The sequence below is a fragment of the Tachysurus fulvidraco genome, chromosome 3 (assembly GCF_022655615.1).
Source record: "Tachysurus fulvidraco isolate hzauxx_2018 chromosome 3, HZAU_PFXX_2.0, whole genome shotgun sequence".
NCBI lineage: Eukaryota > Metazoa > Chordata > Actinopteri > Siluriformes > Bagridae > Tachysurus > Tachysurus fulvidraco.
In genome coordinates, this window is record NC_062520.1 from 16,250,654 (window position 1) to 16,276,164 (window position 25,511).

The window sequence follows — 25,511 nt, forward strand, 5'->3', positions numbered from 1 at the left end:
GATTAATTGTTAACACTTCAGTCAGGATGTGAGCACTATGAAAAGACCACAGGTGACAGCCTTTTTTTTTTTACAACAACAATGTAAGACATTGCAGAAAGAGGAAGAGGAAGAGGAAGAGGAGGTTGAGAATAAGAGGGGGAGGAAGAGTGAGATGTAGAGTAGGAAGAGGAGTTCATGGTTAAAGAAGACAAACACTTTCAAATGAAATCAGAGCAACCTTAGTAGATCATGTCATCAACCATGGGCTGACAATGCGTGAGGCTGGGCAGAGAGTGCAGCCAAACCTGAGCCGTTTTACTGTCGCCTCTGTCATCCGGACCTTTAGACTGGAGAACAGGTATGTAACCAAAATTTCATGTAGTACACATGTAGTATACCCCATGTCATAGTGTATCAGTTGGGTGACACCTGTTTACTTCATGAACTGTACAAGTTTCCTGTACAATGTACTCTACTGTGGGGGAAATATTTAGGCTGCATTGTCCAAGCCCTATACTGTATATATTTTTATTTTATTTTTTCTAAAGGACTGAGAGACGACACCATGGTGGAGGAAGGGACCAAATGTTCACCGGGGTACAGGAAGCTGCCATTGTAAACTTGGTTCTGGAAAATAATGAAATCAGATTACGAGAAATTCAAAGCCACATCATCCAAGACAACACCTTATTCAACAACATTCAACGAGTCAGTCTGTCCACATTGGCTCGCCTTCTCAAGCGAAACCAAATCAGAATGAAACAACTTTATAAGGTGCCATTTGAGAGAAACTCTCAAAGAAACAAAGAGTTCAGACGAGCATATGTGGATGTAAGTACTATATTGACTGCAGTACACTACACGCAACATTGTGTCCCAGTGTACTGGATAACACCATATTGACTGATTTTGCTCTTTGTTTTCAGGGAGTACTGGAAATGGATGCTCATGCAATTCCACATGAGTTCATCTTTATAGATGAGGCTGGGTACAACCTTGCAAAGTCCAGAAGAAGGGGGAGAAACGTCATTGGCCACAGAGCCATTATAGATGTTCCTGTCCAACATGGTGGGAACATCACAATGTGCGCTGCCATCTCCAGTATGCATGGTGTCCTCCACCATCATGCCAACCTTGGACCATACAACACAGCCCATATTCTCACATTTCTGGACAGACTTCACAACATTCCACCAGAGTGTATGAATGATGCAGACCATCAAAGAAACCGGTACGTTGTAGTAATGGACAACGTGAGCTTTCATCGTGCAGCCCCAGTCCAAAACTGGTTTGCTGACCACCCAACATTTCTTGTGCAATACCTCCCACCATACTCACCATTTCTGAACCCCATAGAAGAGTTCTTTTTGGCATGGCGGTGGAAGGTATACGACCGGCAGCCCTTTGTGCGCATGTCTCTTGTGCAGGCCATGGAATAGGCATGTGATGAGATTGATGTGTGTGCAATTCAGGGATGGATAAGGCACTCAAGGCGCTTCTTCCCTCGATGTCTGGCAAGGGAAGATATTGCCTGTGATGTTGACGAGGCGTTGTGGCCAGACCCGGCTGTGCGGCAGGCAAGATGCTGCCTAATTATTTTTCTTGCCTCTTTTTTTTTACTGTAATATATTTTTAATGAAATTTTCTTTCAGTTTATTGTTTTTTGTAAGAATATTTTGTTCAGTCCCATGTAAATATATCTGCTGTGCATGTTGCACTGACTTGTTTTCTGTAGTGAAAAAATAAATAAATGTTGCAACAGCATGTTTGTGTATCTGCAAATATTTCTGTGCATGTGAACAATCTGATACATATTTTAGTATTATGGCAAAGCATACTAAAGATGGGGGTGCTTTTCATTATGCCCAACAGTGTGTAGTTGGTTAGGAGAAAATCTGGTAATATGAATGAAGTGTGTGCCATTTCATGCAAAAGTTTGATTTTGATAATGCTATGTGTAGTTTCGGCTGCAGTGCTTCATTTTGCAGGATATATGAGGTATTTTGCAGTTTGGGTGTGTGGTTTTGTGAATTGTGTTAAGTATTTTGAGAAAACCAGACTAGTTTGAAAAATTGTGTTAGCAATTGGAAAAAACTGTAAAATGTCGACAACTGTCAACAATTTATTTCTAATAGGGTTATAATAGGGTTAATAATAGGGTTTAGAAAATCTTTAAAATTGAATTCATATAAAACATATTTTCAAATTTCAGCATACAAAAAACACCAAAGTAACAAACAACTCTAAAAGGTAAGTAACATTTTGTAATTTATTTCTTGATATAATATGAAAAGTAAAACATAAAATGATATAAGTATATCTGCATAATAACCACATCTCCAGTGAAGGCATGTGGTATCCTAGTGGTTAAGGTGTTGGGCTAAAAAACAGAAGGTCATTAGTTTGAATCCCAGGTCCACTAAGCTGCCACCGCTGGGCCCCTGAGCAAGGCCCTTAGTTGTATAACAACCCTCAGTTGTATAAATTGAAATTAATTGTAACAACCATGTGTCTCCATCTTTGTTGCAACAGAAGACATAAAATATGGGGGTCTTGCTCCACTGTCCACATACATATGCATATCCCTCCTGCAGAACTCGTCTGAATTTCTATGCAAATTAGGAGCGCCGAGTCAAGTTGACCTGTTTTGACTGCTTATAAAAAATGAACTATATATGATGGCCTTTTTTTCTCATCTTTTTTGTCTAACTTGTTTACAACATATTAACATATATTTTGCAAAACATTTTGTAATATTTGGTATAATAAACCTCGTTAATATACAAAAATGCCCCATTTTCTAGTAAAAACAAACAAAAACAGAAATTTTGAATTATTTTCACTATAGAGGCATAAACGTTAATGCACAATTACAGGCTGGTATATTTCAAAGCCAGGAGATTGTTTTGAAACCATTTTGACCATTTTTAATGTCAGTAAATAATAAAACCTGTTTTTTTCCAGGTCAAATTGACTTGAATACTTATAGTATAAATCAAAAATTCTACAATGATCACCATCCTGTGTGATCAGCTTACATTTGTGAACATTTTACACTTGTTATGTCTATTTTGCCTACCAGATGCCATCTGATCACCCAAAAACGGGCTACACACACACACACACACACACACACACACACACACACACACACACACACACACACACACACACACACACACACCACTCAACAACATGGCATAATATGATTTGAATACGAAAACACAACGTGTGTGTGTGTGTGTGTGTGTGTGTGTGTGTGTGTGTATGTGTGTGTAAAGCTTGTTGGTAGAAGAAGACGAGAGGAGAAGATATTGTCCCCAGCTGGACAAATGCATATATTTGTGAAATATTTAAAAATGAGTATTTTTTTTGTCTGGAGTCCTAATGAATTGCAATTTCCAATGCTTGTGTGTGTGTTTGTGTTTGTGTTTGTGTGTGTGTGTGTGTGTGTGTGTGTGTGTGTGTGTGTGTGTGTGTGTGTGTGTGTGTGTATAGCATCATTTCGGTAGATCATATTTTGCTAGGCAAAGGCATATCAAAAGTGTGAAATATTTCAAGTTTCTTTATTTGTCATTTCGCTACATGTTGAAACATGCAGTGGAACGAGATGTCGTGTCTCACAGGTCAAATGGTGCAACATCCATACAGACATTAAACAATTAAACAAGACATTTATAATTTAAATACACAAAAGAATATACACTCAAGCAGTAAATATAGGTATGAAGACTACAATGCTTCCTTGATATTGTACACATGAAACAGGAGGCATTCAAGGTCAGCAGCTGGTAGCAGACTAGTGAAAGATGTGGTGTGCAACATGAGCATGTAAACATTTAAACATTTTTGATGTGCCGGTGTCAGTGTGCTAATGCTGAGGAGAGTGTGACTGGTGGCCATCAGGTGGGTCACGTCACAGGAGGTCTGTGTATATTCAGGGGGTGGCAGTGGAGGTTTGAGTTCAGGGCTCTCACAGCTTGGGGGAAGAAACTGTTCCGCAGTCTAGTGGAGCGGGCTCTGATACTCCTGTACCTTCTTCCTGATGGTAGAAGCTGAAAGATGTTGTAGGAGGGATGGGTGGGATCCCCGCCATGCTTTTGGCCCTGCTGAGGCATCGCTTCATGAAGATGTCCTCGATCGAGTGGAGAGGGGCGCCGATGATCTTTGCAGCTGCATTCACTATCCTCTGAAGGGTCTTGCGATCAGCTGCACTGCAGTTCCCGTGCCATACAGTGATGCAGTTCATCAACACGCTCTCAATTGGTCCTCTGTAGAAGGTGGTGAGGATGGGTGGAGGGAGACATGCTCTCTTCAGGCAGCGGAGAAAGTGCAGCCGCTGATGTGCCTTCTTGGAGAGTGACCGTGTGTTGGTGGACCAGGTGAGATTCTCTGTGATATGCAATCCCAGGTATTTTGTACTGCCAACCCACTAAACTGTTGTTGGTCAGTGGACGGTGCTCAATGGAGTTTCTCCTGAAGTCCATCACAACCTCCTTTGTCTTTTCAGCATTAAGGGACAGGTTATTTATTTCACACCATTTACCCAGCTGAACCACTTCCTCTCTGTAGTGAGTTTCATCGTTGTTGCTGATGAGACCGATCACAGTTGTGTCATCGGCAAACTTGACGATGCGATTGGAGCTGAACTTTGCAGTGCAGTCATGTGTCAGCAGTGTGAAGAGCAGTGGGCTGAGTGCATTTTTGTGTCTGTATGTATTTTCATTGTGCTGAAAAAGGGCAAAAGAGTGACCTATTGCCCCACTAAATGTGGCAGAGTCAAATTGACTCGGGAGGACTTGAGGAGGAAAGTATTTATTTTACAAACACATAGTTCAACCAAAATAGACAAAATTAATTTTACTTGCAAAGTTCATAATTTGGAACAATCCTGGTAAATTTCAGGCAAATATGTGGAAGAAAACCCTAGTTATGACACATTAAACTTTCCAGATGAGTCAAATATACCCCAGGTCTGCACAAGGGATATAGTCATTAGTAATGATATTCTTTTTAGGTATTTATTTTCTTTACAAGCAAAATGCCCAACACGTCAGGGGGCGCTATAGTCGTTCAATTTAACAATACGCCTGGACCGAAGAAAAAGGAATAGTAGGCGAGTCTACCCATAGTGCCATGCAGCTTTAGGAATGAATGATGGCAAAAAACATACCAGCAGAAATTCCTAATTTTGATTGTCCCTCGTGGTAAGGAGTATTTGTTTTTCATATGGTACCCTGAGAGTATCGATATTTATTTACTTTAGTTTTGAAAAACAAAAAGAAGTTTTGCATGTTAGCTTCCGCAGCAGACTGCATATAATAGCTAGCATAATGCTAGTAAAGGTTAGCCTAGCTAGCTAGAGAGATGTTTAAATCTGTAGGTAAATTTAACAGCATTCGTTGAAAGAAGCCTCGGGACAAATGGTTATGCATGTTTAATAACAATGCATATGAGATTTACAAACATAATTAAGTTTAATTAGCAGTAGATTCAGCGGTATCGCTAGATAACTGCTTATTTTGCTCTCTCTTCGACTCCCAATCGTTTAGATGGTTGTTAATTTAAAAATAGCATAAAACTGGATCAGAAAAACAAACGATTGTTTTTTTTTATTGATGTATATCACTATTGGCTGTAACGTTGTATATATACTATTACAACAACACAGACAAACAACAATGTTTATGTGTATAGGGCAGGTAAACCACCTCCAGGGCTGCATTTGGACGTGGTTAAAGGAGACAAACTGATAGAGGTGGGCAAACCTATTCATCTTAATGGTTATTTCATTTGTTCCTACATTAACTTTTATGAAAGTGTTCACTGTATCATGAGACATTTGTGTATTTTGCGTTACTTTATAAGATAAAACTAATATATATATATATATATATATATATATATATATATATATATATATATATAAAATATGCACTAGATACTAACCTGACTGTCTGCTGCCCAGTTGCTTTTCTACTGGTGCACTTCAGTGGCTTTTGGGTTCAGAATGGTGCTATAAAAAAATGAGCCCTGAGATTTAAGCACTGAGAGCAAAGTCACAACCTCAACTGTTATTACTCAGGGACACACACATGCAAATTTCTTTTATTTATTTATTTTAATCGATTTAAATCCTTGCCCTTCAAAATAGTATTTATTTAAGTTCTGAAACCCACAGCTCTATCATCTTATTTATTGTTGAGTGTTTATAGTTATTAGCCCATGTGAATTATATTGAACGTGTTTAATTCAAACCTCAAACAGTTGAAGTATTACAAATAATGTCAAGTTGAATGCTGGAAAATTCAGGAGTAAAAGATTTTTGACTCCTAAATATTTTTGTACACTTGAAATTTGCATATTTGGAATTATATTAAAAGGAGTCTGTGAGATTTGCTTAACACTAATTTAAAAGGTTGGTAATATCAGGTTTAATATCATTGTCATGTTTAGGGATGTACTGATGTAAAAACCCAGTAGGGATTAGACAGATTTTTTTTTTGAGTCCTTCCAATGGTGCACTTTATGCACATGATTGTGGTTTAGTACACCATTATGTTTGTAATATAAACAGAAAAGTGTTAATTGAAACTTATTAATTTGTCACCAATTGAACCATTGACAACATGCTACCAACAGATTTGGTGTCTTTGCAGAAATTGATCATCGATGAAAAAAAGTTCTATTTGTTTGGAAGAAACCCAGACATTTGTGACTTCACCATTGATCATCAGTCATGTTCTCGTGTCCACGCTGCACTTGTCTACCACAAACACCTAAAGAGGCTTTTTCTCATTGACCTTAACAGCAGTAAGTCTTGACAGGCTTCAGTAGTCCCTGGCATAAAATACTATTATACTTTACTTATAATGCTGCTTTTCTCTACACACACAACAGCACATGGCACATTTCTTGGACACATTCGCCTTGAGCCCCATAAGCCTCAGCAGGTTCCTATCGACTCTACTATGTCTTTTGGTGCCTCCACACGTGTCTACATCATCCGGGAGAAACCTCAAAGCCAGGCTAATGTGAGTGCAGGAGACAAAGTGGGAGATGACGAGGAACTAAAAGGATTGCTGGGTCTTCCTGAGGAGGAGACTGAGCTGGAGGTGTGTATACCGAAGTAGCCTTTTCACCTTATTTGGAAGCATGGTTAATAGTTTGTTTTCAAAATTTTTATTATTGTCTAATCAGTCGCAATCTCTTTCATGTTCACATCTCTTCTGTACTGCCATGGATCATGAAAGAACTTGACTGAGTTCAACACTGCACACAACAAGCGCATCTCCACTCTTACAATAGAGGAGGGAAATCTGGATATCCAGAGGCCCAAGAGGAGAAGGAAAAGTTCAAGAGTGAGCTTCAATGAAGATGAGGAGATTATCAATCCAGGCAAGTATACTTTTCCCTTAAATATTCCTATTATTACTGTTATTTGTTTAATTTAAATATAAGTGATTAACAGCTCTTAATTTTTCCATTTATCTTTTAACACAGAGGATGTTGACCCCTCTGTTGGACGCTTCCGAAACATGGTGCAAACTGCTGTTGTTCCTTTAAAGGTAAAGTATTGAATTTTGCATGGCTTTTTAATTGATCTGTCAGGAATACAACATAAAAATATAAACCAGAACAAGGTGTGCTGCCTGGTGTGAAGGGCTATTATTGTTACTAACCTCAAGTTTTCCTGTCACAGCATGATCTGAGATGTTTTTATTCTTTTTACACCAAAACAATTCGACAGTGTTTACAATTTATCACTTTTTAACTAAGGGAGGGGCAGCATACCATCTCGCAATTTGTTAATCACATTGAAACAAGTGAGTATGATGCCCGTCATGGGTGTATATGACCTCAAGCATGTGATAGGGGGTTAAGAGGTGACCTGGATGGGTGGTTAAAAATAATGGGTGGGACTTGGCCATGAAATAAAAAAGGGGACAAAAACCTTACATATTGTCATGTTAATGAGAAGCTGGAAAGAATAAAGTTCAGAAAGCATAATAGTACTGTGGTATATGTTAATAATAAAAGAAACTCATTGTATCTTTTTAAATATTTTCCCTTTCTTGTTACATTAACAGAAGAAAAAAATGGAGAGTGGCTATGCTTTAGGGATTAAGGACAGTGTCACACATCATGCACACAGTTTCCCCATGAAAGGCGGGCTGTATGGAGATCTCCCACCTGCCGGCCACGAGGCTCATGCTGCAGGGGGCACCATGCTGGGTGGACTCCCTCTACCCAACCCTGCTCCAGAGGTGGATTTGGACCCAGATCCTCCTCTGCCACCTATTATTCTCAATCCCACTCCTGTCACAGGCCCCTATGCTCCAGAGGGGCTCAGTGAACCCCGCAAGAAGAAGTACGCCAAGGAGGCATGGCCTGGCAAAAAACCCACTCCATCTTTACTCCTCTAGCTGCTGGTTAACCTGGACAATGGCCGTCTCTTGACAGTGGAGCTACTCATGTTTTTATGGATAGATTGTAATTTTTACTTGTATTTCCCTCTTTATATAAGTGGCTTAGGAGACATTCCGTTGAAGCAAGGCTCTAGAAAGTAAAAACAATTGGAACGTCTGTGATATGAAATGGTTATTCAACACATATCCTAGGAAGCAATTCCTCAAAACTCTGATGTTCAACGTTAGTCACTAGATGGCAGCCGGACCATATGAAACAATGCATTATGGATCTTAAGAGCTTTACAATAAGGTCCCCTCCTTCTGAACATGTGAAAACACTTTTTAAAAAAAAAAAAAAAAAAAAACAACAACAATAACCTTGCCGAGAGATCCTTTGTTTTACATATGTAATGTTTTCGGGTATATTTTTGCTTTTGTATCTCAAAAACTGTCAGTAAACCTTAAAATTATTTTTATCTTGTGTTCTTGATTTTTCTGCTGTGCAGCATAAACCAAAACATGATGCTCACTTTACATCCAACTATTAAAATTACCAATGATCTCTAATAAGTGAAACCATATGTTTAGCTAAACAGGTCATTCTGAAAAACATCAAAAAATGACAGATCATATTTATCAGATCATAACCCCATTTCACAAGGGTGCTGTTTTATCAAGCTATATTCAGAGTAACACATTAACTGAGTGAAGTATAACACATTCAGAAAACAAAATAAGAGAATGCAAGTTAATACAGTTCACACAAAGTACAAAGAACAAATTAAGAACTAAGTACTGTGGCTCTACACCAAACATTAAAATACATGACTAGTGCATTTGAAAGTGTTAGAATTTGTAGAATCATTTTGTATACATTATCATTTTGTATACATTATTATGCAGTTTACTAAAATTGAGTGATAAGTAGCTCAGGAGTATTGCCAGGTTTTCAGAATACTTGATGACTTCATGAACATAGTATTAAGATTAGATATAAAGAAAGATTCAATTATATAATTAAATTCATGAATGTCAATTAAAATTAGTATATCTTCTCACTTTTCCACTAATTTGATCTTGAGGTGTATACCATTGAGAGATTTGAGGACTAGTCGAGGGACCATCTTTGGAGTATGGTCTGGATCTTTGATGAGAACATACTTCCTCAGTGTCATAGCCACGACCACTTTCAGCTCATTCAAAGCAAAGTTCTGGCCAATGCAGTTCCTGCAAATAATATCATAAAATTAATGTAATTAACGAATGAACAGGTGACGACTGATGAAGTGGCAATAAATCTGTTCTTAATGAAAAAATAGTTTATAAAATGTAGGTAAATGTTTTGGATTACATTATTATCATTATTATCATTACTATTGATACAGGTCAATACTAGTATTATCATGTCTTCCCTTTATATTTCAAAATTATGTTTAATTTTTTTTTTTTATGATTAACTAATACTCCACTAACATTTGCTTTGAGACGTCTTATAGCACATTCCTTTTAACTAAGTAACTATCTTTTTAATATAATTTTAGATAGACACTTAGTAAAATTAAATCAAATTTAAAAAATGAGAGGTTAATCCTAGCAGTAGAATCCTAGCAGTAGATTAAAATGAGATTCAAAAACATCATTCCAAGTGATGAATAATTACAATATATCACTGTCTGCACATTCTCAGTTGAAAAAAACAAAAACAAATACTAATACTTGAGGGGGTTGGTTGTCACATGTGACAACCAACCCTGCAAGCTATGTGACAACCATCCCCAACTGACTTCTTGACAAACATGCTAAGCTAGCTGCAACATGGCTTTTACTTGATAGCTAAACACAGAAACTACCCCAACATGAAAATTAACTCTAACCCATGAAAATAAAATACAAATTGTCTCCTCAACTCAGTGTTTTGTGTCTACTCAGCAAAATTAGAAGTGCAAATGAATAAGCTATGAAAGGCTGACAGATTGATATCAAAATTTTACCACAGCGCCATCTAGTCTGGAATAATCAATGTGACAACCAACCCGTGAGACAACCAGCCCCGGTCTCCCCTACACATTATTGTCCTTGCGTGCCTCTTTAACAGCCAACATGCCATGAAATGCAATGACCATTTTCCAGCTGCTCAGCTGGCTTTATGCTGGCTGATGTTCTCAGCATCACCAACCACATGCAAGGCACATTGAGCAAGGCACCAAACCCCCAACTGCTCCCCGGGCGCCGCAGCATAAATGGCTGCCCACTGCTCCGGGTGTGTGTTCACGGTGTGTGTGTGTTCACTGCTGTGTGTGTGCACTTTGGATGGGTTAAATGCAGAGAACAAATTCTGAGTATGGGTCACCATACTTAGCCGTATGTCACGTCACTTATTTGACTTTGCAAGTTAGCCAGTTAGTCTAAATGCAAACTTTACTGGGTTGCCACAGAAACCAGCAAGTCTTGATTTAAGTAAATAATTACATTTCTGTGGATAAAGATAAATCAATTGTCCCTCCTTCTGGTAACAGTCCATATTTTACAAAAAAATATTGTGTGGATACAAACCTTGGTCCAGCCGAGAAAGGAACAAAGGCATGGGGCGATCGCTTAGCAGCGTTTTCTGGCAGAAATCTCAGTGGATCAAAAACCTGTAAAAAAAAAAGCACAAGACCCTTAACACAATAATACAACTACACTTTACCCTTTATGTGCAGAAAATATAGTATAGTATCATATAGTAAGAAATAATTAAATAGCCTGATTATTTAGATTTACAAATGTGCGAAAAATAACAATAAAAGTTGAACCTAAAGACTGCTTATGTAGCAGCAGATTCTTCAGAAGTTTATACCTTTGGATTCTCCCAGACTGTAGGGTTGTGATGAATCCCATAAATACTTATTCCAATGAGCTGACCTAAGCAAAGAAAACAACAATGTTTTTGTTTAGCTAGTATATTCTCTAAGATTATAATTTTATAAGTGATTTTTATGCTATTCTCTTTGTGCATGCAGTAGGTCGCAGTACAACAAATAACTTGGTTAATGTTTCACCAGATTATCTCTAAAATAAGGTCATATAAAGTGATTTTGAGAGACAAGTGAAAAATATGATAGCTACTTTGCAGAAGTGCAACTACAACAATTGTCTACTTAAATAAAATGACATATTTTTGTAGAATTTTTTGATTGTTACATTAATGGCATTCAGCAGGCATCAATCAATGAATACATCAACACTGGTTTACTAGGTTAAACACATTGGATACCACCAGCCAAATACTCTGTTTGGAGGAAATATAGCACATTAAAGCAATAAATAAAACAAACAGGGAAAATAAGGGCTAGATTTAGTGTTTAAGGAAGAAGTAGGTCTTCACCCGTCGTTTGAAAAATTGCCATTGAATAGTAATTCCACCGTCTTGATTCCATTACAGAAAAGAGTCTTAATGTATACCTACCTCTTACCCCGAGAGCTGGTGGTACCAGTCAAGCAGTGCTAGTAGATTAGAAATAGCTTGGTGCAGTGCGAAGAGTGATAAGAGCTTTGGGGTAAGAGGTAGCTGGACCACTTTTGGCTTTGTAGGTGAGCATTAGTATTTTGAATCTGATGTGTGCAGCTACTAATTTCTACACACCACAGACTCTAAAGTTTAGACAGAATGGTGTGGAAAAACAAAAAGAATATCCTCTTTGTAAAAGAGCTTCAGGCTGAAACACTTTGTTGAGAGAGATTAGAGGAGAATGTGTAGACTGGTCTGAGCAAATGAATGTTAACTCAACCAAGCACTCTTTACATTTGTGGTGAGAAGAAAAGCATCTCAGAAAAAAACTAACATCAAACACTGACATGAATGAGCTAAAAGAGCAGAAGACCACATTAAGTTCTACTCCTGACAGCCAAGAACAAGAATCCAAAGCTATTATTTTCACACATAAACTAAATGTTTAAAGACGGAAAAAAGACCAAGACCTATCCAGTTTGCATGCCCACTATAGCCTCATTACTGTTCTTGGCTGAACCCAATCTGGTGATCTGCTGTTGTAAGGGTTTGAAGTTTTGATGTAAAAGCTTTGATGTTTTGTACCTTCTGATATGTTATTTTTGCCTACTGTGGTTGTAAAGAGTAATCATTTGAGTTAATGTAGACTTACTAGCAGTTCAAACCAATTTGGCCACTTTCCTTTGATCCTACATAGCAACAAGGTGTTTCCACCATCAGAACTATTGCCCACCATCCAAAAACTTTAGTTTTTTTTTTTTTTTACAATAATGTGTAAACTATAGACTATTGTGTTTAACCCCTGGAGATTTCCCAGTTTCCCAAATACTCAAATCAACCCATCTGGCACCATTATAGAATTACTTTAGATCTAGGAGGACATAATATCATTATTGTATAATAACAATAGAAAAAACTACCTGCAGAAACTGTTCTTCCATCAAAAAAAGTAATTGGCTGGGCCAACTTTCGTCCCATTCCCGGAACAGGAGGATACATGCGCAGGGATTCCTTAATGCACATTGTGGTGTATGGTATTTTACTGAGGTCCTCCCTAAAATACACAATTAGAGACACAAATAAAATAACAAAAAAAACCCCAAAAAAAACAGAAATGCCAGCAGTAATAATTAAAGACAATGTCTCGGATTGCTGAAGATGGCAATAGGAACATATAATCTATCAATATAAGTTATTTGCTTATAATAATTGAATGTCTAATGTCTTACTAACATCTTAATTATTATGATACCATTCAATATTGTCCTTTCCCTTCAGCACTTGCTGAATCTCCTCTCTGCACTTCTGCTGATGTTCAGGATTGCAGGCCATGCTGTAGAAGATCCATGAGATGCCACTGGCAGTAGTGTCGTGTCCCTCAAACATAAAAGTGTCCACCTCTGCTCGGAGGGCTTCATCTGACAAGCCCTGCTGCTGCTCATCCTATAAATAATAATTAAAAAAACAGTTTGTCTCCAGACATTTTGTCTGTTTTTATTTACTTATTATATTATATTGTTATTATTATTAGTAGTATTAGTAGTAGTATATTGTCATCTTACTGCTTTATATGTAAAAGAGTGGAACTTATATTAAGTGCTACAAATTATGAAAACTGTGCTTAAGATATAATGCTTATTAGTTGAGTATGATTTTCAACAAAAGACATGTATACTATCTATATATTATTTAAACTTCATTTAAATGGTCAAACACACAGAAACTTTGACATGCAATACAGTATTTTTGTCATTTAAATCAATGGAACTGTACACCACTGACACCGAGAGTAAAATTTAAAATATTATTTAATGAGTAATCAACCTAAACCAGTACCCTGCCTAAAAACTCTTAAGCTCAAGCTACAAATGCAACAATTTTCCATTCAAACCACTGGAGAATATTTATAGAAGTGTATGTCAGTGAGAACAAATTTGATTGTCACATTACAAGTCCCAGAACATGAACCCTTTTCTTAACAGTGAATGTAGCCCATTAACTTTTGTAGCACATACTACTGCATACTTACCTGTGATGATAAAAGAGAAAGAAGTGGAATAACATACACGAGCACATAGAAGGATATCCAGAAAGTCTAAATATCTCCTCTCCTGAGCTTCATCCTGGTTCTTTTTCTTATTTAAAATTTCTCTTCTCTGTCTTATGACTTCCGCTGTAAGGTTAAAAGGTCAGGTATTAATAGTTAACACAGATACTGTAGCTGCCTCCAAAATCTGAACATTTGCAATCACATATACCTGTATGGGTATGTGCGATTTTGCATGCTCTTCTGAATCTGTAGCCATGTGGACTCATGTGAAAGATGAGATCATTGTGATATGGAAAGACACGAAATCGTAGGTTTACCAGGTTGCACAGTTCATACACTGCCTTTATGTATGGGTTGGACCTGTTGAAATGAGATTGGTGTGATTATTATACTTGAGATTGGTGTGATTATTATACTTGAGATTGGTGTGATTATTACTACTTGACATATATTCAAATTAATTAGATTCAGCCATGTTTCCTGTATTTGACCCACCTTTCTGTCTGACAGTTGCTTTGGCAGCTAAATGCACACTTCATTATGCTGTCCAGTGTCATCAGACTAACATGCTGAAAAAGTTCAAAGGTTTGTTCTGTTCTTGCATACATTTCCCACTTGTCCTTTGGGAAAGAGTGATTATTAGAAAACACACTGGTTGCACAAATCAAGCAGGTTAAAGTAAAAAACCTATAGCTAAAAAATCTAAGCTAAACTCACCAGCATAACTTGTGCCGAATCTGCCATTAGATTCACGTAAGGTTTCAAGATATCATAATGGAAGCCTGGTGTGAGGAGTCGTCTGTGACGAAACCATTTCTGTCCAGCAGTAACAAGTAAACCTTCTCCTGAAGAGACAGAATAGCTGTCAGAAGTACAGACACCACTTTTCATAATTGCTTAGTTATAATATTTTGTGTTTATGATGTGCAGGCATTATACATTTAGGTTGTCTGTCACAAAATCTCAAGAATGAGTGGTTAAGTCAAGTGAAGAAGCCTGTACTTTCTTTTTGACCATACTGTATATGGCTTATACGGTACATAGTAAAATGAAACAATGTTCCTCCAGGTCCATGGTGCTACATAAAAACACCAAGCTACATACTGTAAAACAACACAGAGCTAAGGACTAAATAGTAAAGTAGCCTAGTCATAAAAAGTGCATAGTGTGCAACCTTGTACAAACAGTGCATGACAAGAGGCAGTACAAACAATACAATACAATACATCACAAATCCAAAAAAATAGCGCAGACAAGCGTGCAGTCTGTTCAGACAGTTGGTCGCAACATTAAAGCTTGATGCACAAAAACAGAATTGCATTAAACAGAATTAGAGTGTAATGTACATAAAACATAAACCGTTTTGGCAGCACTTGTGTTGTAAAACAGATGCATACCGACTATGAGTTTGTATGTGTGTCTAGTACTTGGTATTGAGAAGTCTGATGGATTGAGGAAAGAAGCTGTTACACAGACTGGTTTGAGGACCTTTTTCCATATGGCAGGATAGTGAAGAGTAATTGTAATTGTTTTTCTTCAATAAGTTCTTTCCTGTTTGTTCATTTGTTACTTACATGTTCGCGTTCAGGAACTCAAGGAACTTTTCTATATCTACAGTTTTTACCCTTGGTCCATCTATTTGTCTGTGTCCATCTCTCTGCATTTCTGTCCATGATGCTACCTACTTCTCACTACTAGTAGTGAACTACCTAGTAATATTAATTTAGTTTGTAGCTATAATTGTGAATCTTGTGTACATTACCTATCCAAGGGATGAGAAATCTATATGACACATTGTCCTTTGGTCCTGTGAAAAAAGAAAGCATATAAGATGTCTGTGAACACATGAAGTCAATTATATGACCATAGATATAAATTTAAATAGCAATATTGCACAAGCAAGAGTGCTGTTATAATGCTGTTATACTGAATATGAGCATGCCTGTGATTCAACTGCAGTTAATTACAGCTATGCCAATCTTTAATAGCATTATGTGTGCCAACATACAAACAGTTAATGCCTGTAGTAAGTGCTGTAATGGGTTTAACATCAACAACTATTGCTAGAACTGGAATTATAGATAAGTGGGGTGCCCCGGACAGCAAAATATCTTTATATTATGCATCTTTATACTATAAAATATTATGTTATTTTATACCCCTTGTCCAGTCAGCTTAGTTGAACTAACTAAAAGTTTTGTGTAATAAATATTATTTAGTTTGTTGTAATTATACACAAAAAAGATTTTCACCTGTTGTTGCCAGAATGGGCTTGACATAAGCTGGGTGATGGACAAAAAGATATAAACTATCTGGGCTAAACTGCATTGGGAAAGCGTAGGGATATTGTTCTCCCCATTTTGGTATCTTGTCCAAATCTGTTCCATCTTGCTGAAACTGCAAAAAACATGATCAATTTTAAACAGATATCAGTGCCAAAACATTTGAAGCAAATTGTGTAGACATCCTATGATACACTGTACATTTAAAGGGTTTAGGGAAGTCAGGGGCTATATTTTCTATGAAAAGCAAAATTTTGTACATAACACCTTAAAAGTTTCTTTTTAAGATACAGCCAAAAATAGTCTGATGCACAGATTTATTTTTTATAAGAATGTATGCACTGAAAATTGTGTTGCATAGCTTTCTAGTATATTTATAAGGCTGCAGTATGGCATGTTAAACAATAACAGTGCTTTTCAGTTTATTACACAATGTTTTTTTGTGAAAGCACATTTACTTGCATTGCTAGCTATAACTTAATAAACTGAATAGACAAAGGGTGAGATTTGTTGCTCTAGTTCCTGGACAAGAGAAATAGCTGAGGTGAGGTTTTGTAATACAAAGTTATAGCCCACTGTGTGCAACCCATTCAGCTGTAGTGAAATAATCTCTCTCACTCACTCTCCCTCATTTTCTACCGCTTTTATCCGAACTACCTCGGGTCACGGGGAGCCTGTGCCTATCTCAGGCGTCATTGGGGCAGGATACACCCTGGACAGAGTGCCAACCCATCGCAGGGCACACACACACACACACACACTCATTCATTCACGCAATCACACACTACGGACAATTTTCCAGAGATGTGAAATAATATGTTATATACTATTATATAATAGAAACATATATTGTAGTCCTAGACTATATCTCAGGCGCATGTTTGAATTTATTTTATTAATGGTTTTATGTTTATGCACTCAATATGTCAAACTGGCATTAAACCTTTAGCCGCAGTAACGAAACATTTTAGTTTGATTTTAAACGTCTTATTTACACTCCTAGTTTTATTCTCCTACCTGTGTAACGTGCCCGATAAGCCAGTGACCAGGAGGTCCAGGAAACTGCTCCAAGTCACGCATACACCGTTTTCTCTTAATCGACCATTTCATCAGAACCGCGGAAATGTAGATAATGCACACGACTAGGAAGACATGAGACAAACGAAACGCTTCCAAGTTGAACGTTGCTAGTTTTGCAAAATAGTTATAGAGCTCCATGTTTAGCTTCTTTGGCCCAAAGACACCCGGCTGTTGTTTATGAGTGAGTGCGGAGCGCGCGCGTATACACGCGCACAGAGGGCGGGGAGAAAGTGAGTGAGAGAGCGAGAGAGAGAGAGAGAGAGAGAGAGAGAGAGAGAGAGAGAGAGAGATTAGATTACATTAGATTAGATTAATCTTTATTGTCACTACACATGTACAAGTACAATGCAACAATGCAAATATGCCATGATGAACCATTTCTCTAGCAACACAGGAACAATAAGCAAAAAAGTTTCGAGAAAGATGACAATTATTATATTATGCTATCCATCTATCCAGAATTTCCAAAACAGCAGCAAAAAAAAGTGTGTGTGAGAGAGAGAGTGTGGGCTCAGAGTAAAGGCTATTTTGTTTGGGAAGAAAGACATAACTAAACATAGCTAGGTCATTTTAGCTACACCTTTGCACTACCTAATTGGCAGTATATGATTGCAAAGCAAACCTTGGTTTGTGACAGACAATTACTGAACTTGGGTCTGATGTCAATAATACAACATACAACTTCATTTTAACCCACTTAAGACTACTACTTCTTTAATTATTTGTATATTTTGTATATTATTTTGTTCAAATTCCAATTTATTCATTTAAAATGACTCATGAAATATCAACAGAATTCTTTTCCTGTTTTTTTTTTTGCTTCCTTAAATGATCTGATCTGTATAGAGTTTACCATTCACACAACAAATGCAGAAATTCCAACCCAGTTAAGCGTAACTTTCCCTCGAATATTTATATTAGTTTTATTTATTTATTTTCTTTCAAGAGGGTATATAAGGCCCTGCCTTTAAATGAAGCTCTTCTTGCATCGTTTTACTGAACTGATGTCATGAAGGGCTTGCTTCAAGGAAGGGTTTTGTTTTGGCTGGATGTTTAGTATAGCTATATATGGGGGTAACAAATCTAGTCATCCAGTTTTCAACTGCCCAGTTTTGGGTAAGTCTGTATCCAGGAAAAACTAAGCTTCTTGCTCTTGGCTGACAGGTGTGGAACCTGGTCATCTTCTGTTGTAGCCCATCCACCTGACATCTTGTGTTTTCCAAAATGCTTTTCTGCTCATCACGGTTGTATTAAAAAAGGGCTCCTTTGAGTTACTATGAAACTTAAACACATTTAGCACATAAATGACATGACTGGCTGTAGTGCTTGACTTTAGTCACTGTCTGGCAGCTGGACCATTCTAGACAATGAATTATGGGTTAAGAGATTTACTTTATGATAATATCCCTTCCTGCTGAGCATGTTGAAAGATTTTTGAGCCTTGCCATTTCATGTTTATTATTTTCTACTATTTTTTTTTGCTTTTATACCAAAAACAATATATAAATCGATAACAAGATATTATTATATCTTTTCTCCTGATTTTTTATTTTATGTTGCACATAAAACAAAATATGTTGCATATTAAACATTGCAATACAAACACTGAAAATTAAGAGAAGTGCTTTCAGAGTTTTGTGAGGATTATTAACAATGGTTTTTATACATCTTTCTTATTAAACAGGCTATTACATTAAAATGGAGTCATTAAGAATAATTAATATTGCTATTTGTATAATAAGGTATTTACATACACATTCGTCATGGAATTAAATTCATGAATCAGTTCAATACAAATAAGATTTAAAAATATTATTATATTTATTATGTACTATTTATATTTTCTTAGAGTTCATTTTCCACTAATTTGATCTTGAGGTGTATACCATTGAGAGACTTGAGCACTAATCGAGCAATCATCTTTGGAGTATGGTCTGGATCTTTGATGAGAACATACTTCCTCAGTGTCATAGCCACGACCACTTTCAGCTCATTCAAAGCAAAATTCTGGCCAATGCAGTTTCTACATTGAATAGATAAAGATAAAATCATAAACATAATCAATGGAAATAAAGTTTCCTGGTATAGACAGATATGGAAGTATATATATGAAGCTGCATAAGGATACTCTTAAATTGACTACCCACCCTTGACCTGTGAACTCATGGCTAATATATTAGGCTGACAGTTTCATCTTACAATCAAACAATATTTAAATAATATTTACACTTAAAAATTCAAACTGTTAAAATTGAAACATTAGTGATGAACATGAAGTGAGTGTCTTCTACAAGATATCAATAAAAACTCCTTTAGATGCACACCTTGGTCCAGCTGAGAAAGGCACAAAGGCATGGGGTGATCTCTTAGCAGTGTTTTCTGGCAGAAATCTCAGTGGATCAAACACCTGCACAAAAAACCACAAAAATTTTACTCCCTTAATGTAGGACGACTGAAATAGTATATGTTGGAAATAATTTTATCTGCAAATGTTTATCATAAAGGCTAGAGCACTTTCTAACAGCCTTTTTGGACAGAGACAGATTCTGTAAAAGTCAGGCTGTGATTTCATACCTTTGGATTCTCCCAAACTGTAGGGTTGTAATGAACTCCATAAATACTGATTCCAATAACACAACCTATGGACAAGATTATACAGCTAAATGTCATGTTTCAACACTGGACTATATACACACACTGCATTTAATACAATAATCTATTTGTTACCACTGGATAACATCCAATGCACATCCATGACATTTCTGTATTCGTACAATCTGTTGCACCTTATTATATTTTATAAGTATATATTGCATATAATGTGTAGTGCTAAGTAGCCTATGTCTAACAGTACACTGTGTGTACTGACTATGGACACGTTCACACTGCAAGTCTAAATGCTCAGTTCGGATATTTTGCTCAGATCTTTTTTTTGTTTGTTTGTTTGTTTGGCTTTTCACATTACCTTTTAAAATGTGGCCTATATCAGAAACCAGTGTGAACTGTTTGCTGTTTCGAACTGACCCGCATGCGCAAACGAACAATAACAATGACGTCACACGCAGCACGCCATTGCGCTAAAGTTGGCGAGGTTATGGAGCAAGTAAGCATTTTCGCATTTCTTTCTAAATGTTTGTGTAATGGCAGCACAGAGACGCAGTGTTTTGAAAATTTTCGGATGTCGAGGGCAACTTTTGATTATTTGATCCATTTTGTATGCGTAGTCACGTTTGTGTGCGTACTCGCCGGCTCATAATTGTGACGAATGTCGATGTAGATTAACGTAAAAGTCGCATCAAATCCGCCTTGGGTGTTCACACTGCGGCCACATTGGGAAAAAAAATCTGATTTGGGTCTGATTCAGAACCACATGTGGAAGTGGTCTGAATCTGATTTGAAAAAATCAGATCTGGACCAGATTTGAGTGTTCATACTACTCCTGAAGAAGTCTGACCTGGTCAATTGAACGGGGCTTATATGTATGAGCATGTTGCACATTTTCACCTGTTAATTTCATTATCTGTATGTTAATTGTTTCAGCAATTTCTGGAGTACGATCCCAAGAATTTCACTCTACAAGGCACCAGTGCTGTGGTGATGTGACAATAAAAGTGACTTGACTTGTTTGGTCAGCTAGTATTTTCTAAAGGAATTTACCTTTATGACTGAATCACTCTCAAAAGAACAAACTTGGTTAATGTTTCACCAGATTACTTTTTACATCAATCAGGTGCCAATAACAAGTGCAAAATATGATGGTTAAAATGCAGAAGATTATATCTATAATTGTATATTATTTGTATATCATTATATGATTGGAGATTATAGCATAATAACCACTTGCAAACTCATTTTAATCTATTAAAATGTGTAAAAGAGGCCACAACATTAGAGAAAACCTACCTGCAGGAACTTCCATCAAAAAAAAAGTAATAGGTTGGCTCAACTTTCGTCCCATTAACGGAACAGGAGGATACATGCGCAGGGATTCCTTAATGCACGTTGTGGTGTATGGTATTTTACCGAGGTCCTCCCTAAAATACACACCGTTGATTAAAGACTCAAATAAACACCCAGATGAAAAAGAGAAAAAAAGAAAAGAAAAGAAAAAAGAAAAGAATCAGTGTGCTAAACTGATAAATCAAATAAGAGGTAATTATAAACTATGAACTATTAACAGCTGATCTATAAGGATACACATTTCCACTGTCTAACATGCATGGCTTTTATCATTATAATAACTGTACCATTCAATATTTTCCTTTCCCATCAACACTTGTTGGATCTCCTCTCTGCACTTCTGCTGATGTTCAGGATTGCAGGCCATGCTGTAGAAGATCCATGAGATGCCACTGGCAGTAGTGTCGTGTCCCTCAAACATAAAAGTGTCCACCTCGGCTCGGATGGCTTCATCTGACAAGCCCTGCTGCTGCTCATCCTACACATATGGGGAAAAACTCTACTATGTAATACTACTACTAGTAATAATAATAATAAGAAGAACAGTTTGTTACACTTTATAACTTGGTTTAAAAAATTCAAAGTGCTTTACATACAAAATATATTAATTAATTATGATAAGTCACATAAATAAAACAACCTATAATCATTAACCACAAATATGAGAATTTATACTTATCAGAAAAAGAATGTTTACAGTATTTATATACAAGGATACTAGTATACTAGCCATATACTGTTGATATCAAACCCATTTTGGCTCTCAGAAATAAAATTTTGATTAAAATAATTTGACTAAAGAGGGGCCTGTAAAGTCTCCATTTATCAAATACAGGTAAAAACATTTCACCTAAAAAACTTGTGGCAATAAAATAATTAATTTTTTTATACCGATCAAAAATGTCTGATAAGTTGATTTCTGTTCTGCCGGAAGAATGGAAATCCAATGTAAGACACACAATTGTAGTTTGGAGGATTGCTCCAAATCCTGGATAAATCCTTCAGTTTGGCCACTGGCTTCCGATTGTGGCCCCGAAGAAATGCAGAAGGCTTTCCTGAATAAGCTAGTAAACTGTGGTCCCATTCAGAAACCAAGTCCATCAGAAAGCCATGAACCCAATCCACATGTTGTAAGTGGAGCTTAGCTGTTTCATTGGCTGAAGGAGGTCTGGGCAAGGGAAAAACCTACAGACTTTTGAGAACTGATTAATTAACTGTCATCCCCAGGGATGTCAGCAGACCTGCAACAAAGTGCAATGAAAGGTGAAACCTTAGTGAGAGGGTGTGGGAATCGGATGAAGCAAACCAGGTTGGCAAGTCTGTGGCTCCATTTTCCAGGCATAGATGTGACAGACAGCCATGTAGGTAGATTTATAAATATATATATTTGCCCAATTTGTCCAATGCAAAATTCATCAAGGCCAGTGGGTACCTATCTGTCTGAGTGTTGGCTGTGGCAATCAACACAATGTTACAGGTCCCCCTCATCATTTTCTAAAAAAGGAAGCCCATCCCCACAGGCAAGTTGGATGGCCAGATAAATCTGAAAAACAAAGCCTTTTTAATCTAGTATTCCTTGGCAGCACCATCTGGGCCTTTCACTTGGAAAATAGCTCTTTTCCCAGTTATCTTGGGGCATGTAGGAAATGTCTGTCCAATATAGCTGGAGGTGGGGCAAATATGCCTTTGAGGCTGCTCTGGCAGCATCAGGAGCCCCATACAGAAACAGAGTTGTTAGAGCAACTGATGCATGGACTATATTCTTGAAGCAAAGGGAACCCAAGCACCACATGCAGCACACGAACCCTCTCTGTGTGGAATTTTGGGTGGTTATAGGCTCTGAGCATGTCCGGTATAGGATGGGGAGTTGGTCTATTGGCAAGCCTAGTTCATTAAAGTCTCATGACCAGTTCATCATTTAAGTCCTCAGAAAGCCCTGCAAATGTGCAGCTAGATGCTATATCCCGAAAGATATCAGGCATGAGAATTGTAGTATGTAGAGAATTGTAGTATGATATACAGTCAATTGAATTGAATTGTGGCATGGTAAGAAACATAACACAAAGTCACCTAGCTCAGCTACATTCCCTGCATTCAATGTAGCCTGTATTCAGTGTATGCACTATAAATAATTTATATTACACATATTATGGCTTATTCATCATTGATGATAAAACAGAAACCAAAAGGTAGTGGTCATGACATACTCGAGCACATAGAAGGATATCCAGAAAGTCTAAATATCTCTTCTCCTGGCCATCATCCTGGTTCTTCTTATTATTATTTAAAAATTCTCTTCTCTGCCTTATGACTTCCGCTGTGAAGTTAAAATACCAGATATTAACAGGTTACATAGATAGAGGCCTCCAACAGTCTGAACAATTGCATTCATATATACCTGTATGAGTGTGTAATTTTGCATGCTTTTCTGTATCTGTAGCCATGTGGACTCATGTGAAAGATGATATCGTTGTGATATGGAAAGACACGAAATCGTAGGTTTACCAGGTTGCACAGTTCATACACTGCCTTTATGTATGGGTTGGACCTGTTGAAATGAGATTGGTGTGATTATTACTACTTGACATATATTCATATTAATTATGTTAAGCTAAGTTTCCCGTATTTGACCCACCTCTCTGTCTGACAGTTGCTTTGGCAGCTAAATGCGCACTTCATTATGCTGTCCAATGTCATCAGACTAACATGCTGAAAAAGTTCAAAGGTCTGTTCTGTTCTTGCATACAATTTCCACTTGTCCTTTGGGAAAGAGTGATTATTAGAAAACACACTGGTTGCACAAATCAAGCAGGTAAAAGACTAACTGTCATGAAACATATTAACTTATAGCTAATAAATCTAAGATAAACTCACCAATATAACTTGTGCTGAATCTCCCACTAATTTCACGTAAGGCTTCAAGATATCATAATGGAAGCCTGGTGTAAGGAGTCGTCTGTGACGAAACCATTTCTGTCCAGCAGTAACAAGTAAACCTTCTCCTGAAGAGAAAGAATTAAAAAAGGAAATTGTTTTCACACTTAATTTCATCTAATATTTCTATTCTATTTCTATTCTGTGTAATTAGTGTACTTTGTACATGTACATGTAAGATTCCAGCACAACATTACCTATCCAAGGTAGGAGAAATCTATATCCAAAGTCATCCTTTGGTCCTGTAAAACAAGAACGCAAAACAGAAGGGCTCTCAGAACATGATGTCTAATTTGAAAAATCATATGGGCTATAGTTTGATTTTGTTAAACAAAAACAACATGTTCACCTGTTGTTGCCAGTATGGGCTTGACATAAAATGGATGATGGACAAACAGAAATAAACTATCTGGGCTAAACTGTATTGGGAAAGCATAGGGATATTGTTCTCCCCATTTGGGTATCATCTCTTCCTTGAACTGCAAAACATGATCAAACTTAAACAAACATCCATAATAAAACATTTTAAGTACATAATCTACATCTTCTGACAATCTTAATAAAAAGGATTCCTGAAGTGTTCTTTCAATAAATGTTGTGGATTAAATGCAAAGTGTGTCAGATTAAAAAAAAAGAATTCAAAATTTTGTAAATCATTCATAAGGATGTAATATGGCATGTTTAAAAATAGCATTTAGTTTATCATCAAAAAGTTGTAAAGTTAATAATCTGAATTTGTTGCTTAGAGTTACGCTAAGAGAAAGCAGGTGAGGGATTAAGCTCTGTTATAGCCCTCTGGGTCATAGGCCACTGTGTGGCTTTTCTGTTTGCAAACCATTCAGGTGTAGTGATAGTATCTGTGCAATACTATTATATATAGCTAAATATACTGTACTCCATGGCTATATTCTCACATATAGGTTTGAATTTCGAAACATTGTTATTAATGGTTTATGGTGCAATGTGTATACCAAACAATCTTTTTAGTTAGCGAAGCGAAACATTTCAGTTTGTATTTAAGCATTTTATACTCAGTCCTACCTGAGTAACGTGTCCGAGAAGCCAGTGACCGGGAGGTCCAGGAAACTGCTCTAAATCACGCATCCGCCGTTTTCTCTTAATCGACCATTTAATCAGAACCGCTGAAATGTAGATAATGCACACGACTAGGAAGACATGAAACAAGCGAAACGCTTCCAAGTTGAACGTTGCTAGTTTCGCAAAATAGTTATAGAGCTCCATGTTTATCTCCTTTGGCCCACCGACACCCGGCTGTTGTTTGTGAGTGAGTGCGGAGCGCGCGCGTGAGTGAGAGAGAGAGA

At 37.1% G+C, this 25,511-nt stretch overlaps 4 protein-coding genes and 1 non-coding gene across 6 annotated transcripts in view; 3 read left to right on the plus strand and 2 right to left on the minus strand.

The window, feature by feature from the left end:
• The window catches only part of LOC113644708, a 2,286-nt gene extending 540 nt beyond the window's left edge, over positions 1-1,746 (plus strand). The window contains exons 1-3 of the mRNA XM_027149757.2: positions 1-340; positions 531-813; positions 909-1,746. The exon at positions 1-340 is cut by the window's left edge and continues 540 nt beyond it. Of these exons, the coding sequence (XP_027005558.1) occupies positions 255-340; positions 531-813; positions 909-1,421 (882 nt within the window). The 5' untranslated portion in view covers positions 1-254 and the 3' untranslated portion in view covers positions 1,422-1,746. The remainder of the gene's footprint in view (positions 341-530; positions 814-908) is intronic.
• Positions 1,747-5,046: 3,300 nt separating this feature from the next.
• On the plus strand, positions 5,047-8,869 carry ppp1r8b (protein phosphatase 1, regulatory subunit 8b). Of its 2 annotated transcripts, XM_027148864.2 has the most exons (7): positions 5,047-5,189; positions 5,680-5,740; positions 6,642-6,795; positions 6,883-7,097; positions 7,236-7,380; positions 7,486-7,550; positions 8,073-8,869. In XM_027148864.2, the coding sequence occupies exons 1-7, from the start codon at positions 5,137-5,139 to the stop codon at positions 8,406-8,408; spliced, it is 1,029 nt and encodes a 342-aa protein (XP_027004665.1). In that variant the 5' UTR covers positions 5,047-5,136; the 3' UTR covers positions 8,409-8,869. The 2 variants fall into 2 exon arrangements, with proteins under 2 accessions (XP_027004665.1, XP_047667823.1); XM_047811867.1 differs by lacking the exon at positions 5,047-5,189 and having other exon boundaries at positions 5,688-5,740; positions 6,625-6,795.
• Positions 5,915-6,077, plus strand: LOC113644897. Its single transcript, XR_003441080.1, has one exon. It is a non-coding gene; the product is annotated as a small Cajal body-specific RNA 1 (non-coding RNA).
• Positions 8,742-17,504, minus strand: LOC113644214 (cytochrome P450 4A6-like). Its single transcript, XM_027148863.2, has 12 exons — positions 17,233-17,504; positions 16,186-16,330; positions 15,696-15,740; positions 14,651-14,778; positions 14,429-14,553; positions 14,142-14,293; positions 13,950-14,056; positions 13,136-13,326; positions 12,804-12,937; positions 11,233-11,297; positions 10,947-11,029; positions 8,742-9,620 (listed from the first exon to the last, which is right to left on the minus strand). Exons 1-12 carry the CDS (start codon positions 17,431-17,433, stop codon positions 9,449-9,451), a joined length of 1,548 nt encoding a protein of 515 aa, XP_027004664.2. The 5' UTR covers positions 17,434-17,504; the 3' UTR covers positions 8,742-9,448.
• Positions 17,505-18,822: 1,318 nt separating this feature from the next.
• LOC113644216 (cytochrome P450 4A4-like) lies at positions 18,823-25,500 on the minus strand. The gene is made up of 12 exons (XM_047811873.1): positions 25,231-25,500; positions 24,539-24,668; positions 24,387-24,431; positions 24,130-24,257; positions 23,891-24,015; positions 23,657-23,803; positions 23,463-23,577; positions 21,543-21,733; positions 21,199-21,329; positions 19,870-19,934; positions 19,620-19,702; positions 18,823-19,318 (listed from the first exon to the last, which is right to left on the minus strand). The coding sequence occupies exons 1-12, from the start codon at positions 25,429-25,431 to the stop codon at positions 19,141-19,143; spliced, it is 1,539 nt and encodes a 512-aa protein (XP_047667829.1). The 5' UTR covers positions 25,432-25,500; the 3' UTR covers positions 18,823-19,140.
• Between the last annotated feature and the right edge of the window lie 11 nt (positions 25,501-25,511).

Excerpts from the sequence above, each read along its gene's own strand:
- ppp1r8b (XM_027148864.2), top strand. The coding sequence starts at position 5,137 with ATGATGGCAAAAAACATACCAGCAGAAATTCCTAATTTTGATTGTCCC. Across the intron at positions 6,796-6,882 it reads TCTCATTGACCTTAACAGCA|CACATGGCACATTTCTTGGA; the intron begins GTAAGTCTTGAC and ends CACACACAACAG. Across the intron at positions 7,381-7,485 it reads TGAGGAGATTATCAATCCAG|AGGATGTTGACCCCTCTGTT; the intron begins GCAAGTATACTT and ends CTTTTAACACAG.
- LOC113644214 (XM_027148863.2), bottom strand. The coding sequence starts at position 17,433 with ATGGAGCTCTATAACTATTTTGCAAAACTAGCAACGTTCAACTTGGAA. Across the intron at positions 14,779-15,695 it reads ATTTCTCATCCCTTGGATAG|GAGAAGGTTTACTTGTTACT; the intron begins GTAATGTACACA and ends CTGTCTCTTCAG. Across the intron at positions 14,554-14,650 it reads ATTCGGCACAAGTTATGCTG|GACAAGTGGGAAATGTATGC; the intron begins GTGAGTTTAGCT and ends TCTTTCCCAAAG.
- LOC113644216 (XM_047811873.1), bottom strand. The coding sequence starts at position 25,431 with ATGGAGCTCTATAACTATTTTGCGAAACTAGCAACGTTCAACTTGGAA. Across the intron at positions 23,804-23,890 it reads AGCAACTGTCAGACAGAGAG|GTCCAACCCATACATAAAGG; the intron begins GTGGGTCAAATA and ends TCATTTCAACAG. Across the intron at positions 19,319-19,619 it reads CCTTTCTCAGCTGGACCAAG|AAACTGCATTGGCCAGAATT; the intron begins GTGTGCATCTAA and ends TATTCAATGTAG.